General features: G+C 56.1%; 1 protein-coding gene across 1 annotated transcript in view; it reads left to right on the plus strand.

Moving 5' to 3' along the window:
• MYH9 (myosin heavy chain 9) overlaps positions 1–15,860 on the plus strand; it is an 82,023-nt gene that overhangs the window by 35,842 nt on the left and 30,321 nt on the right. The window contains exons 4-6 of the mRNA XM_037513655.2: positions 10,875–10,902; positions 11,719–11,812; positions 15,703–15,795. Coding sequence (XP_037369552.1) covers positions 10,875–10,902; positions 11,719–11,812; positions 15,703–15,795 — 215 coding nt within the window. The remainder of the gene's footprint in view (positions 1–10,874; positions 10,903–11,718; positions 11,813–15,702; positions 15,796–15,860) is intronic.

Here is a 15,860-nt window from a genome sequence, read left to right on the forward strand (position 1 = left end):
ACCGGAGGAGGGTCCCACATGGCCCGCAGACCTCTCCTGCGGCCCGCTGCTCCCCTCAGCAGTGTACTTCGGTCCTTCTGCCTGCTCTGCTCCCCGCTCTGGCTCTGGTGAATTCTCTCACCCTCCCGCGCTTCTGACTGTACCCAGTGCATGTATAAACAAAAACCAAACAAACAAACAAATAAATAAATAAATAAACATGCCGCTATTAAAAAAAAAAAAAAAAATCTTGTATTACCAACTTTGCTCCTGGCTTGGCAGTTTAAAATGGCAACACATGACGTGGGTCTGTCTCCAGCCTCCCTACACAGTGCTCCAGAGAAGGAGCTGCAGCGCCAAGTTGATGCATTGTGTAGCACCCGCACGCTTCACCTAGCCTTTGGCTTGTGTTTACAGCCATCAAAATTCCTTGAGAAGCAATTCCCAGCCCTTTTGTTTTAAAGTCAGATGTCTGTTTCCAAGTGCTAACTGAAGCAGTCTGGTGGAAGAACATTCTGTGAGATTCCAGCAGAGCCTGAGTCTGTCTCTGGAGGCTTATGAGTCAGTTTTCTCTTGACTCTTAACTAGCCTCTGCAAGAAGTGCACCCTGGGGTCTCCTTGTGGTCCACACTCTTGAATTAGGGCAAGTTCCCACACTTGGGTGCTGGGTGGGAAAGCTCTTCCAGTAGGAGGGCTTTCTTCACTGTCAGCCAAGTCGTGGTAACAAGGATAATATGGCAAAAGCGTGGTGCCAGGCGTTCAGGCCACTACCGGACTCCAGCCTAATGGCAGCTCCTGAAACACCTTCCAAAGAGTCTTCCCATTTTCCCATTGAGCAACAGAAACAGTTGTGGGGCGAAAGTGAGCTCTCTAGGTTGGAGATAGTTAAAGTAAGAGGACCTTGCAGAGGACTGGGGGCTTCCTTTGTGTTGATCGGGAAGTCTTGACGGTCACGGAACCAAGCAGCTGCTCCCAATTTAGGGTGCAAGTATGTGGGTGTTTTTGTCCTTGGAGACCACTGGTATGAAGTGAATTTGCGGGCAGGGGAATCTAGGGTGTTAGTGCTGCTTCTTAATAGCCTTTCAGCAGGGGCTGGTCCATGCGCTTTCCCACTCTCCGCCATGCTGAGCGACTGAGGACAGTTCCAGGTTCCCTCTCGTACATGCTTGACGAAGCATGGCGGTACAAAGCAGTCAGGCACAGGCTCGTGTTCTTGGACAGGGAGGAAGTTAATGAGCAGAAGTTGTCTCTGCCACGAGAGGGGGTTCACCAGTGGTGACTTTCCCGGAGGAGCCTTTGGTTCTTACTCTATGTGTGGTGTGGACGGTGGAGACTTGGGTGGGCAGCCCTTTCAAATCAGCTCCTCCCTTTTGGAGAGCATGTCTTAGCACATGCGGCCCTCCTGTCTTTAGGGGAGAACAGATTTGTTCTCTGCTACTCACATCTTAATAGGCACAGCCAGATAGTTCCCTTTCTGCTTTGTCTTTAACCAAGAACTCAAAAAAGATTTCCTCCCTGAGCTGGCTGTGGCTTGTGACATACTAGCATTCATTCTACCAAAAAAGGTAGTTGCTAGCTTTGTCTGGGGGCTTTGATGAGAGGAGTTCGTTGACCCTCCTAGGGGCCTCCCTGCATCTTTCATCTCTTTGATGTTCTGGTTTGCCTCCAAGTCCTGATTTTTATGCCTGTTGTCCTGCTCATAGTACTAATCGTGTCCCCTTTCACTTTTGAGAGCTCCCAGTTTGTATGATCAGTGGTACAGGCTCTATGCCTGCAGGTCAGGCTAAGCCAGGGTTGCTCAAACTGGACATTTGGGGTGGGATAATTCTGTTGCTGTGCAGGGGTAGGTGAGGTTTGTCCCATGTAGAATGTTTAGCAGCAGCTTGCTCTGCCCAGTGGATGCCAGCAGCACCGTCCCTGTCCAGTTGTGACAACACCTAATGTACCCAGACGTTGCCACCAATGTTCCCTGGGGGACACAGTTGCCCCCACTTGAGAACCACTGGACTCAGCATTGCAGATGGGTTTTACCCTGGGTGCCAGTGCCCTTAATCAGCAGTGGCTAGCCTGTGTTGGCAAGGATCGGAGAGGTAATGCCAATGACTGCTAGAGAGATTAGTGCTGTCTTCCCCGGGCTCGGAACGGGGCATGGCAACATATGGTGCCCTGGATTAGTCCATGAGATGAGAGACAGAAAGTGCCAGAATACCAGGATCATTCTGGCACTGGGGCCCTGGCCATCCAGGTGGAGAGACGAGGCACGTTTGTTCACCAAAGCTGGCCATGGCGATACAGCAAGACAAGTTGCTGCCTACACCTGGTGCCGGTGTGGCTGCAGCAGCAGCAGGTGTCAGGTGTCTGGGGAGTTGAGAAGAAGGTGTGGCGTGAGGCCTAGGGTGGTCGGAAAGGCACAGTGGAGGTCGGATCCTGTGGCAGGGCTGGCAGGTATGTGTCAATAAGTGGTTCCAGTGCAGCCCAGACATGCTGGCACAGTTCTGTTTGTTGTTTTAATCCTCAGCCTTGGGTTTAATTAATGCTGCGGTGACATGGTTGGTTCACCCTCCCAATCCTGGCCTTCCCGTTGGGTTCATTTGTCCTCTGTGGCCGTGAATGCGTCTGCTGGCCTCGGAGGCGGGACCAGTCCCTAGCGTACTATCAACTGCTGAGGCGGGGAGAGTGAGGGAGCGTGGGCTTGGCGTGGCTGCCCCTTCCAGGCAGGTGTCAAGCCAGCCAGCCTGGGCTTGTCCCCCAGCAGGGCCAGGGCAGAAGCCCCACGTGGTCTGTACAAGGCAGGATGGGGTGGGAAGGGTGCTCCTGGCTTCCCTGGGGGCCGGGCGGCCCAGAGTCTGTGGGTGAGTGGTTGTTTTCTTACAGGAGAGTGGCCAGCTGAAGAATTTGACCTGAGCCCAGTTACCTCCCCCATAAGAGGAAGAAAACTGCCCTGTTAACTAGTTAGACTGCCCTTTGGTTCGCTTTCAGTGGCTTCGTGGTATTTTAATGAGTTCCCAGCATTTCTGGGGGGCGTGGCATGGCAGCAGGATCTGCTTTCATCCTCCCCTAAACCAATCCTAGAGCTCTTTAACCCTTTGCTCTGTGCTGATCTCACCTCTGCTGCTCAGCGGATGCTGCACCGGAAGTACCCGGTGTCCACGCCCCTCTCAGTGTTTGACTCCCCATGTAGGGGAAACAATGAAAGGTAAAAGCTTAGCACTTTTTCACACCTGAGTGCACAGGTAAGGGGTCAGCTCCAGAAATGTGAGCTCACGTGGCTCAGCCCTGCAACAGCAGCAGAAACAGGGCTCCTGACTTGCCTGCCACACCCCTCCCCACAGGGCGCCGGTGTGCCTCCTTTGTCCTGGCTGGTGTTTGCAGAAATTCTCCATGTAGCTGGGGGTGCACCCCTCGCATTCTCCCTGCTACCATGGAACTGCCGCTCTCTCAGGTCTCTCTGAGGCAAAGCGCCATGTTGGTGAGGGGCTGGGAAAGGCTTGTAGGGCTGACTGAGCAAACTCACTAGGGCAGGCGCCCGAGGAAGCCACAGACATGATGACTCCACTTAAGCAGGAATGTGCCGGCCAGGAGGCCCAGGCCCTGCTGCGAGCCCTGCCTGCCGCCAGTACACAGAGGCCCCGCTGTCTGCAGGGAGGTGTGGGCCAGGCCCTGGGCGCCTCAGCCCAGAGGGCTGCCCTCTGTGCCTGCACGTGGGTGTCCTGTGCTAAGCCAGGACCTGCTGTGCACTGGACGTAGCTCTGCCTGGAAGAGGTTTGGGGCTGGCCCCGGGAGACAGGTCAGCGACCTTTGGGAGGAGAGTCAGGCAGATGGGGTGTTGCTGGAGGACCGACAGGGACCTCGATACACGACAGCTTTCTTCTACAGTAGGTCACAGAAGGGCCTGCAGACTCCCTCTGCCTGAGGAGAAACCTGCCTTGTGAACAGGAAGTGGTGTGGAAAAGAGGGAATGTTGTTTGCTCTAGATGTGAGCCTGGCTCTGTCCCTTCCTGTCTGTGACAGGTCCAGCTAGTCCTCGTCCTCTGACGGGGCTTCATTTACCCCCCTGCCTCTTGGGGTTAATGAAATGAACATGGCAGGTGACGGCAGGGATTCGGAAGGTTACTGTGCATCCTGGCACCTGGCCGGGCCAGTCCCCCTTAGAAGGTAGCACAGCAGTTTGCAGATGCAGTTTCTTGACTGAACTGTCCCTGCCCATCCGGTACCCTGCAAATTGCACGTTCCTTCCATCCACACCCCCACTTGCTTAAAGAAGGTGATGACCGAAGGCTTCCTCCAGGCAGCTTTCTTAATCTCCTCAGAGAGCACCCTCCGAGAGTTCAGGCTCTCCATGGCAACACACACGGGAAGTGACTCGTCAGCTGCCTTCCCTGCAGCGACCGCGGGCATGCACAGGCAGACGAGCCTCCGGCTTGTCTCGGCTCGTCCACGGACCCCAGTCGGAGGCGTGAAGCCTTGGGGTTGACATGGCCTCGGTGGGGCTTTGGGGGAACAGAATCCATGTGCGGGAGCAGCCCTGCAGAAGCCTGGCACGATCGTCTGTTGGTGTTCTGGGACGATGGGGGGCGGGGGGAGTGTGGGGCCCGGGGGGAGCAGAACAGAGAGACATTGGGCCCACTGCTCAGACCCCAGAGCTGGGACAGAGGAGGCGGCGCTTGAGCTGCTCCCAGGAGACTGCCATGTTGGGTCCCCTGGAACGAGGCTGCTTAATTATAATGTGGCCAAGCCTCCATGCCTGTCAGTCTCATTTCTGTAAAACACACTTTTTAGAATTGGAATCTGTGGCTAAGGGATCGTTTTCAATCACCCAGCTTTAGGCTTGCATTTCTGTTTCATTTTTAATCACACCCGGCAGGGCCACCGAGCTTTGCTCTGGACCCACTGAGGTGGGAGATAAGAAAGTGCCTTCTTGGAAGCTGAAACTTTGGGGGGGGGGTAGTTGAAAACTTGATCATTTCTGTCTCTGACTGTCCCATTGTCCCCCCAAATAAACAACAAAATCTCACCTGTCAAGTCTGTACGAGCCGAGCTGCTATGTGCTTCCTCCCCTGCCAGGGCCTCTCTGGCTGCCTGGTGCCTGCTGTTCACCAGCCTGCTCTTCCGGCTCTCCCTTCTGGCTCCCAGACTCCAGCAGGGCTGGTTTCAGTGTGTTAGTGCCTCCCCCTCACCTGCCTGATTTCTGGAATTAAGCTCTCAGATGAGAACAAAAATAACTCCCTAAAACTAAGTAGAGATAAGAGAGCTGAAAGCTTTCAGGGAGAAACGCTAGGACTCTGTGAGTGGCTTCAGTGAAATGCCTTTCTTGAGCCCTGACCAAGGCTGCTGGCCCAGCGCCGACCTTTGTAATGAGCTCGGAGGACCGTGGTGTTCCTCTGGCAAATGCACAGTGCTGACTGGCGCTGAGGATGGCATTCCCAACAGGCATCATGGCTCCTGGTGGAGGCCTTGCCTCTCCACTGAGCTGGTTCACGTACAGTAAGGAGAGGCCTGAGCTGCCAGCCCAGGAGGGAAGCCACGCCCCGGGAGCCAGTTGTGGCCCGAATGCTGCCAGCACACCTTTCGCGGTGTTGGATTGCTGCTTCTAGGTGACCTGAGATCCAGCTTCTCGGGAAGCGTCCCTAGGGGCTTTACTACTCACGTGGTCACATCGATGTTCCTGGTGTTTTCCCGGCAGGACGATCTGTGCTCCGACTTGGCACCAACTTTGTCCTGAGCTTGGTTTGGAGGTGTCCATCTTGTTCCCTTTTTGTCCTGTTGTCCCTCCCTGCTGTCCTCCCTCCTGAGAGCCCAGTCCTCTGCAGAAACGTGAAGTGAGGCTGGGTCCTCTACACGGAACTCTGTCAGGTGCCTACTGCTTTTTTCCCGAGGGCAGACCTTATCTGAGGTCCCTCGAAGTGTTCAGACTCAGCTCCTACATGTGCCTTTGAATTTCCCTCCAGCCTGACAAACCTGTCAGAGCCCCGCCCTCGAGACGGGTAGATTAACAACCCCCAGTGGCCTCCAGCAGGTCAGCCTGTGTGCTGGGAGCTCACTGGGTGAGCTGCTGTTTCCCCTTTGGCCAAGAGAGGGCTTGTTTGGAGGTGCACTTGGTCTGACATAATGAAAGCTAAGAATAGTCCCTGGGGCTGCTTTCTTATTATCTAGGGTGCTTGGGGAGGGCTGTCCGTTCTCTGCCTCCTGGGGACTGGGGCCTTCTTTATAGGATTCAAACCATGGCCCTACCTGCAGGAGCTGTGGGTGAAGGCACCAGGACCAAGTTCAGCTGGCTCAGCCTGGATAGCTGCCTACTAAGTGTCTTCTTGGTTGGGGCCTACCTTTGTGCCTTGAATGAAAGTACAGCGCCAGCCACCTTGCGGTGTCCTGGGAAACCGGCAGCGGCTGGGCAGGTGGGCTGCCAGGCTGTGACACTGCATCTTGGAGGTTGGGCCGCCCCTGCCAACAGGAAGCATGGTTTGCACCTGCTTCTCACCTCTCCATGGGCTCCCCAGGCACTTGTTACCCAAGCTCATGGATCGGGCCGGCTTTGGAGAGGATGGCGCAGAGCTCACTGGACATAAGAGTTGGCACCTGGTGTGTGGGGGTGGCAAGGCAGGACTGCTGGTGACACAGAGTGCCCTGTACTATGCAGCTTTTTTTGGAGAAGACCTGGGCATCGAAAGGCCTGGGTTCTGGCTGGCATGTGTGCCTTTGATCCAGTCACTGAGTTCTCGGGATTTGGTATCCTAACTCTGAACGGTGATGGACTACTCCAGACCCCAGCTTCTGAGCTTGCGCCCACAGATCTCTCCACTGTTCATACTTGGAGGAGTGCTCTGTGTGTGACCCTTTAAGACCCCAAGAAAGTCTCCGGAGAAGTAACTCTGGAGTCTCGGTGTCTGCTCCAGGCCGCCTGGGCTTCCTGCCCCAGGCCATATGGAGCAGGGTTCCCATGGTGACTGCTCCAGGGGTCTGCTTCGTCCTTTCCTGAGAGACCCTTACTGATGGAAAGCTCACCAGACCATCCCCTGCCGCAGACGCCTGTTTCCCTTCTGAAACTGCCTCCTTGTTTTGGCCCTAGCCATTTCTCTGTCAGTTTTCAAGAGGTCTGTTTGCCCTGGGGACTGGTTCTGGGGGCAGGGCTCCGTGCCAGGCACCCTGGGAAGCAGCTCTGCCGCAACCTTCGCTGCAGTGAGTCAGCTGGGCAGCGGCTGCTGGTGAGCGGCAGTTCTCTACCCGCCGTACTTCCTGTGGGGCTGATGTCACCACTGTGTGAGCTGCGTGGCCTTTTATGGACAAGAATCGGCAACTGTTCTCACAGAGGAAGTGAGGTGTAAGGCCCCCAGCATCAGTCTATACCTGGGGTAAATACCTGCAGTCAGCTCCCCCGACTCCTGTGACCCAGGGCCCTCAGCCTGGCACAGCACCTGTCTGCGTTGGCCACCTGCATCAGCTTGGGAAGGCCTTTGGGCATTTTGGGTTTAGAATAAAATGAGGAGGGAATGGACTCTGCACCGAAGATGTAACCTAAAACCTTTCTCGCTGTCGATCTGAGAAAGGTCTGCAGTGGCGAGTGGAGATGCCAAGGGCGGGGAAGTGCTGTGGGCTTCCCGCACCTGCTTCATTCAGTCCTCAGCATGGCCTGCCCACCGGGCCCAGCTCCCCAACTCTCCAGAGGGCCAGGGGCCTGGCAGCATGACTCAGAGGAGCGCGAGCCGGGGCCTGGACCTTGAAGCCGTGTCTGTCCCCTATGACTGCTCTGACGTGTACCTCAGACCCACTGCCCAAGCAGCCCCGTTCTATCTCCTGTTCTTCCTGCTGGGGATCTGGGGAGATTTTATCTGAGGAAGGGCTGCTGCTGCCGTGAAGAGTTGAGAACCACCACAGAGAGTCGGATCTTGTCTTCCTCCTCCCCTCCCCCACGAAGACAGCCAGATTCCCAGAACAGGGCTGGCTTGCATGGCTGGGCACTCCCCTGGTTGGGGCTGCAGGGTTCCTGTCTGGTTGTCTTCGCTGGTGTGGAGGAAGGAAGGGCGTTTTCAAATGTGCCCTCAGTCCATATAGGCCTAAATAAGGACTTGAATCAAAACAAAGAGATTGTGCTGGACTCGAGAGTGTCCACGTCCTGTAAGAGGATGATGGTGTGGGAAGGGGCTTACGCAGTGAGTGTTACGGGAAGGGTGTCCCTGCCAGGTACACTGGGGCCTGGCAAGTAAACTGAGTCAGGTGGGGAGGTTGTTAGTGACTGAGAATCCCGGCCACCCTTCCAGCCAGGAGAGGTGTTGTGTGTTCAGGAGCACGTATTGCTCATCCGCCGCCTGCGGTGAGTGTGAGACCACAGACCCAAGCCTACTGTGAGAACTGGAAAGAACTCTCCGGACATAAGGGCCTTGGTGTCGTTCATTGGTGTCACTTGGATTTGGAACTCCAAGTTGGGGGAACAAGAGTGAGGAAATGAGAAAGCTCCCTGCCCCCCTGAGTTATCTTCTCCAAAAGCATTTGTTCAAATGAGTGCTGTGGGAAAGCAAGTTAAGGTTTCTTTAAAGTATAAAATGAAAAATCAGGGGCAGACAGAGCCACTGAAAAGTCAGTCCAGTCGGCTTCAGGAATGAGAGGTTTTCCAAAGGACTGAGGAGAGGAGGAGCCAGGGTGGTGGAGTGGACGGAAGTGAGGCCACTTTGCGTCTGGAGCTGGTGTTCGACGTGTGCGTGCGCCTGTGTGTGTGTCTCTGCACATGCACCTGCATGCACACCTGTGTTCACATATCATGGGGGCTTGCTGGTGTGCGTGTGCACTCGTGTCCTTATGCATGCGTGTGCACACACGCGTGTCGGGGGCTCTGCTTCCTGTTGTTCAGCAGCTCAGCATCTGACTCCTCCTCACACAATTAGAGGAATTCCAGCCATCCTGGGACAGGGCCCGGATGGCCCCGGGGAGCCATTCCTTTGGAGGGGCTGGGAGTGTTTCCTTTTATGGTAGCGTGGCCGCTGCCTCCAACTTGCCAGTGGTGCAGGTACACGCTTGCCCTGTGTGGAACCGTGACTAAACATGCCTGCAGCTGGGCCGGCCCAGGCGATGCAGGGGGAGGCGGCCCTGTCCTGGCAGGAGCACAGCAGTGCTCGTTCCAGGCCCTTATCAGATACCAGCCATGTCTTCCCAGCTGCTTCCCGCTGTCTCATCCAGACTCTGCCATTGGCTCCACCTCGGTCCTTGCTGCGCAGCCTTGAAGGCCCTGCTTTGTGGCACAGCGGCATGTGGGGAGGACAAGGTCACTTCTCTAGGGCTCTACTCTGATCACTGTGCTGCTGGGGGGAGAAGGCTGTGGGGGTGTGTGGGTGTGACTGTGAGTGACCACACCCTACCCTGTTATTTCTAAGAGGACTGGAAGGCGGGCAGCTGGCCGTTGTGTTGGATATGGGTTTTGGGTTTCCGTTTCTTTGCGTGGACTCCACTTTCCTTCCTGTGTGACCTGCAGACGGGAGAGGAGGTGATAGGGAGCCTGGCCCCGTGTGCCGGCTGCCGAGGTCAGGCTGCTGTAGGCTCACCTCATGAAGAGGCAGGCGATCTCGTGGCATGGAGTCTGCAGCTGTGGAGCAGCTAAATCCACCCTGAACCCTGCATCAGTCCCGGTGCCCTTCTTGCAGGGCTCTGATGGGCAGGTGGGGTCAGCGAGTATGTCCCTCCGGTCACCACGGTTGTGCCCTGTGCAGGACCCTGCTGCCAGCCGCTGCAGTGGGCCCTGAGCAGTGTGGGACTAGGGGCCCAGGCAGAGTCCCCCTAGAAATTTGATTCCCAGTTGTCCTTTGGCATCCCGGGAAAAGGGGTTGGTTTAAAAGTGTGTTTCTTAAAGAATCAAGACTGAGGACTCGAGGCTAGGCCGGGATTAGCTTCCTCATAGCTCTGGGAAAGCTGTCAAATTCCGCGCCTCATGGTGAGAATTTTACACAGCCTGCAAGGAAAACATTTTACCTTTTCAAGGGTTTTTAATGAGAAAGTTCGGGCGGATGTCTGGCTAATGGATCTGTGTGATGCTGTCTGTGCCTTGAGGCAGACAAGGAGGGCTGTGAGGTTAAGTTTTATCTCTGCAGAGCCTTATCTTCTGGGAGCTGAGAGGGCCGGCAGCGGCTTAAACCCCAAGTCTGTCTGTCTTTGAAGTTACTGATTTGCTTCGTGACAACTTTTTGCTGATACAGCTTTTTTGTGAGGCCAATCCAGCTGTGCCTTGTGTCCCTGTGTTGAGACCAGCGAGGGGGTACCCCTTGAATTGTTGATACTGGTTTATACCCCGATCCAAATCCCGCACATGTAGTCGGCGCTGTTTCCGCGCGTCCCACCTCCTCAGATTCCACGTCCTCAGATGCACGGCCAACATCTGACACTGGTAGTCGTCAGTGCTCCTTGAACTGGTGCTCCCACCTCCGCCGGTGCTCCCCCTCCTCACATAGTCCTCTTTCCCTTCCACACCGCTCCCACCCCGCCTCAGGGCCCGCGCAGTGGGGAGTAAGTCGGCAGCCCAGGGGCGCTCCCTGTGACGGGGGCCACTCTCTCCCGTCTCACGTGTTGCCTCTCTTTTTTAAACAGTCTTGCCGGGAAGTTAGTAGCTTTCCATGAATTGGCTTTCTTGGAGTTGGGGGCGAGAACCATTTCTGGTTTGTAGGGTTGGGGAGGGCAATGAGGGTGGGCAGTTAGCTCCTGGAGCTGGGACAGCTGCCCAGGGGCACTGCCAGCTAGGAATGCCCGGCCTGGGAGTGTGGCGTGGGGTCAGCCTGTGCTGGCCGGCTGGGTGGGCTCATGGGCAGCCTTCGGGACTTTCTGCTCCAAGACATTGGGACATGGGCAGCTCTTTTTGGAGGCCAGAGGGGAAGACTTTCCTATGTGTGGGAATTGATCTGATGTCTCCTTTGTTTCAGACCGAGAGGACCAGTCCATTTTGTGCACGTAAGTGTTTCTGTCTGGGGGGAGGGGGCTGTGTCACCCCTAATCTGTCCTTATTCTTGGGGACTCCTACCCAAGCCTAGGTTGGTGCGTTCCATTCCCAATTGAAACCTCCTGCCCCTTCCCCAAGGGACAGGACTTAAGGGAACGTGTTTGCCGCTCACTGGCCCCACAGCACAGATGAGCTTTATTGCTTGGCCAAAGATTTAATCTCCTTCCTCAAAGGAGCCGGTGGGCGGCTATGCTGGGGCGGGGAGGGGGTGCTGTTACACCAGAGAGGAAAAGCGAGTCTTCTCAACAAAGTGCAGCCGGGAACTGATGGGCCCCTCCGGAGCTCATTCTTCCTGGCTCGGGATGGTGGCTTTCTTCACCTGGGTTCAAGTAGACACGGGGCCACTCACCCTCAGCCTCTGGATTTACCAAGGAGATAATTAAACCCCCTTGTGGAGGGAGTTAATGGTACAGAGCATTCCTTCAAGCAGAGTTTTGAAGGAACATGTATTAGTGCCTCTGACCCCTAAGTCAACAGCTGCTTCCAGTGGATTCCTAAAACATTTGGAGGCAGAGACTGCCAAGTGACCGGGCAGGCAGTGGCCATCAGTTTGCTTTTGTCAGGCCTCTGGAGGGCCCTGGGAAATAGCTCGATGAGGATTCCAGACAGAGCATCCATCTGACTGTCCCCTTTGCTGCTACTCAGAGTTGGGTTCTTGCTGGCACCTGACAGAGCAGTGGGTGGGGGAACATGCAGTGGGGAGGGGGCTGCGGGGGTCACGGATTCGGCCGCCTCACTCCTGAGGTCTCCCATGGTTCTCTTGGCAGGGGCGAGTCTGGAGCTGGCAAGACTGAGAACACCAAGAAAGTCATTCAGTATCTGGCTCACGTGGCCTCCTCACACAAGAGCAAGAAGGACCAGGTGAGTGCCCCCCCAGCCCCCACGGCAGCGCCTGATTTTGCCGAGGAGCAGCATCTAGCCATCACGGTCCGATTTGCAGTGAGCACTTGGGGGAAGAAGGCAGAGCCTGGGCCCGCTGCACTGAGCTGTAGCGTGGCGGCCTTGGAGCAGGTCCGAGGTGGCAGGCCCGTTTCTCCCATGGCCTCCTACCTAACTTTCTAAGTTGCTATGGAAACTGGAAACCTACAGGGGTTAGCGTAGCCACAGTCCTGGCCTTTGCACCTTATCGCTGTGCACCTCCACCGCTGAGGTTGGAGGAGAGGTTCCGGGACTGGGCTCTCTCTCAAGTTGGTGGAGACTCGGAGGTCTTGGGCAGACGTGCGCTTGAACCTGGGCTCTCGTTCCCTGCTGTTGAGACGCCTCTGGGTGGGCAGGCCCCGCACAGAGAGGATGGGCTCGGAAAGTCATCTCACTTCCCTTTTTTTCCCTCTCCTTCTTGATGGATTATGGTCGAACTCAGCAGCCTCCTCTCTAGGTGAGCCGCACGTTTACTGCACGTTCTGCACCGGGAATGCGTGTTCTGCCCATCGTGTGCCCTCGAACTACATAGTTTTTTCTAAGCAGCTTTTCACTCCACACACCATTGTCACTTTCTGCGGCTAGAACTGTCTGTCCTCATAGGGGCGGCGCACTGACTGCCTTGGGGTGTGACACACGGTGACCACCTGTGCACTCTGAAATGACAGCTCCTGCAGAATGGGTCTGGACCTCATCGCCTGGCTGTTCTCGAAACCCGGGTTGTGCCCAGAATTCCCTGTGCATGAGGCACAGTGGGATGGGGTCTGCTCTCCTGGAGCGCCGCACACTCCGTGTTCTAGGCTGGGTGGGGATGGCCACCCCCTGACAGCCACCACTGTGCTGCTCGGGAGCAGTGCCTGGATGGCCCCTGTGGGGCTTCACAGAGTTGGGGGTGTCTGGTCTTAAGCATGCCGTGTGTTGCGCTCTCCTTCTTTCAAGCACACACTCTTGTTAAATTTCCCTGTGAAACCTAAGTCTGGTGGCTCCCCCATAGTGAGGTGCCATGAGCGTCTGTAAGTAAGTAGCAGTGTGTGTCTCTCTGCATGCAGATCTGGGTGTGCCCTGCAGAACGTCCTAATGAGTACAGTCTTCTGGAATCAAACCAAAAGTAACTTTTCATGTGCCAAACTGCTCAAGACATTCCGAATCTTTTCCACGGGGCGTTAGGAGTTATATTTAGAAACTAATAATGTTTCTTTTGCTCCCCCTCCCCCTCATTTTCCATTCTTTTTAGGAGGCCCATTTTTAAAACGGAGCTGTGAGGTTAGGAGTTCTCTGACTGTGGTTTTCCATCTCTGCATTTGCAGTAAATTTCATTTCCCAACTATTTATTGAATGCCTAGTATGTGCTGGCCTTGGAGGGTGACCTTGGGGTCCCCGCCCTAGAGGATGGGATCGGAACCACAGAGCAGTAACAGGCCCGTGTGCCTTTTGTTTGGGGCTCTGGCTGCAGAGGGGGATAGCCAAGACTTGGCATGTTGGGGGCTATGAATTTGCCGCATCCTCTTCTTCAGACCGCCATGTGTCCCTGACTCCAGGTTTGCCTCTGGCTTCTAATTGCTGTTTAGACCTTACCTTTTTTTTTTTTTTTTTTTTGTGGGACCCTCGCCGGCAGCTGGGGAACGAACCGGCGCTGCAGAGGCTGCGGGCAGCCTCGCAGCCCAGCGCTCAACTGCTGCGCCACCAGGGGAGACCCTAGACCCTCCGTTTTAAAGGCTATTGACCAGTTTGGTAGATTTTTCTGGTTTGCAGCTATAGAGTGATTTTCCAGCACAGCTGGGGCACGAGATCCTCTTGAACGTGGTGTGCACTTTTGTGTTCTGGGGCCTGTCTCGGCCTTGCCGTTGGCCAGGTGATCACCCCAAGACTTCCCCCTAAGGTGTTCCTGATGTGGGCAGGCCAGGGTCCCGCCAGGGCTGCAAGGTGGAAAACATGGCTTGGGTGAGGACTATCCCGGTGGACTTCTGTATTTTAATCATGACCTTCACCCCTCTTCCTCCCTCTGCCTTTTGTTCAGAAACACTACCCAGTGAAGCCCTTCAGAAGCTGGATGGGTAATTCCAAATCTGTGAGCTCTGTTGCCTCTAGTACCTACTGCATCATTTCATGCGAGGCAAATTTAAAAAAAAAATAAGAGTCCCTGCTGTGTGCAATGAAGCATCAATAAAGAAAGCTCGTTGCTTAGCCATCACCAGCGTGTCAGTGGGGAGCTGGGCACAGGCCTGGAGTCCGCACTGGGCTTCTACACCCTTGGGTGGGCCTCTGACAGAGGCCTTAGCTTGGCCACACGCTGGGCAGAGGCACCCTGGTCTGGGCCACGCTCCCATATGTCTGCGGGAACGGGAACAGGAACGGGAGTGGCACAGCCAGCCTGGCAGCCTGGCCTGAGCTTTGGGAGGAGCGTCGGGAGGGTGTGGGGCAGCACACATCCAAATCTGGCTCCACGGGCTGCCGCGGCTGACTTCCCGAAAAGCCCGCGCCTGTGGGTGGCCGCCCAGGGGCCTGCGGAAGAACCTGCCTGTGGGTTGAGCCCTGCCCCTTGACCCGGCGCCATTGACCCTGCTTCACTTATCTGTGAGGTCTGGAAATAAGACCCAGCCCGGGAGCAGCAGGGTCTTTGACCCCTTCTGGTCTCCATGGGCCTCCCAGCCGGCTCCCCAGGCTCCAGAGCCTCCCGGTGTTGGCCCGGGTCTCGGTGGCAGGTGTGCCTGGAAGCTGTACGCACGGCTCTCCCGGGAGCTGCTGCCGCCAGCACTTTCCTTTTCATCAGTCACGGCAGCGTTATTCCCGTAAAGTCCTGGCTCGATGCCAGCCTGGCTAGTAAATACGAAGGCTGCCTGGCCTGGTGATGCTGTTCCTCCCCAGGGTACCCACGTACTGAGGTGAACCAGGCCAGTGTTCAGTTAGGCGGCTGATTCCAAAGTCGATCTGACCAAGAGGTCAGCGCCCCAAGAGAGGGCAAGCGCCGCGTGGGAGTCACAGCAGTGACCCACGGGTGTTGGGTATATAGTTGGCATCTGGTTCTCACTTTGCTGGTGGGTGGCTGGACGACCTCGGCAGGTCATTGTCCTCCCTCAACCTCAGTTTCCTCTTCTGTGGAATGGCGCTGCTTGGCCTCGCCTCCCCAGAGTGTCCGGGGATCCAGGGATAAGATGGTCTACACATTGCATTTTGTTATTGCAAAGCATTGAGAGGCCATAGTAGGTTTCCTGACAGTCCAGAACCCACAGAGGCCGTGCTGACCCCACGCTGCGTACCTGACATGTGGGGAGCAGGTTTGGGGTCTGGCAGGACTGGCAGCAGGGGAAATGCAGGGCCCGCCCATTAGGCCCTGGGTGACACGAGCTTGTGCCTTGTGGACTTGGTTCAGATTTCATCAAGTCTGATTTCTGATGAAAACGCCAAGGGGGATTAGAGGCCAGGAGGGCAGAGGGAGGCCTGCGGACTGGGGAAGGGCCCTGTCCCAGGGTGGAAATGGTCTCCGTGTCTCTTGGTTCATGTGCTGCTTCTAGCACCCCCTGCAGGGTGGTTTGGACCCAGTCCAGGTACTAGGAGCTGTTGTGCTTGCCGTTTTCCCAGTCAAGGGCTGCTGGTCGGTCAGTCCAGGGAAGCAAATTCAAACCAGCCAAGGCTTCCAGAGGCCTGGCAGGAAGATTGCTCAACTGCCACAGGGACCAGGCCGGGCTGGCCAGGTGCACCCCGGGGCTCATCCAGAAGCCTTTGGCATGTTCGGTGTATAGACCGGCGCTGCCGCGGTCCTCTCTGCCTCGTGGAGCAGGTTTGGCAGCCCTAGCCGCTGCCTGGCCTTCACTGCACCCCTGGGTTCTTTTTAGGGTGAGCTGGAGCGGCAGCTGCTGCAGGCCAACCCCATCCTGGAGGCCTTTGGGAACGCCAAGACTGTGAAGAATGACAACTCCTCTCGCTTTGTGAGTAGTGGTACCACCAGCCCCCGCTTGCAGGGGAGAGGCTCCCACCAGGGCTTTGGCACGTA

Source organism: Talpa occidentalis, unplaced genomic scaffold (genome assembly GCF_014898055.3).
Source record: "Talpa occidentalis isolate TD23 unplaced genomic scaffold, MPIMG_talOcc4v2.1 talOcc4.16, whole genome shotgun sequence".
Classification (NCBI taxonomy): Eukaryota; Metazoa; Chordata; class Mammalia; order Eulipotyphla; family Talpidae; genus Talpa; species Talpa occidentalis.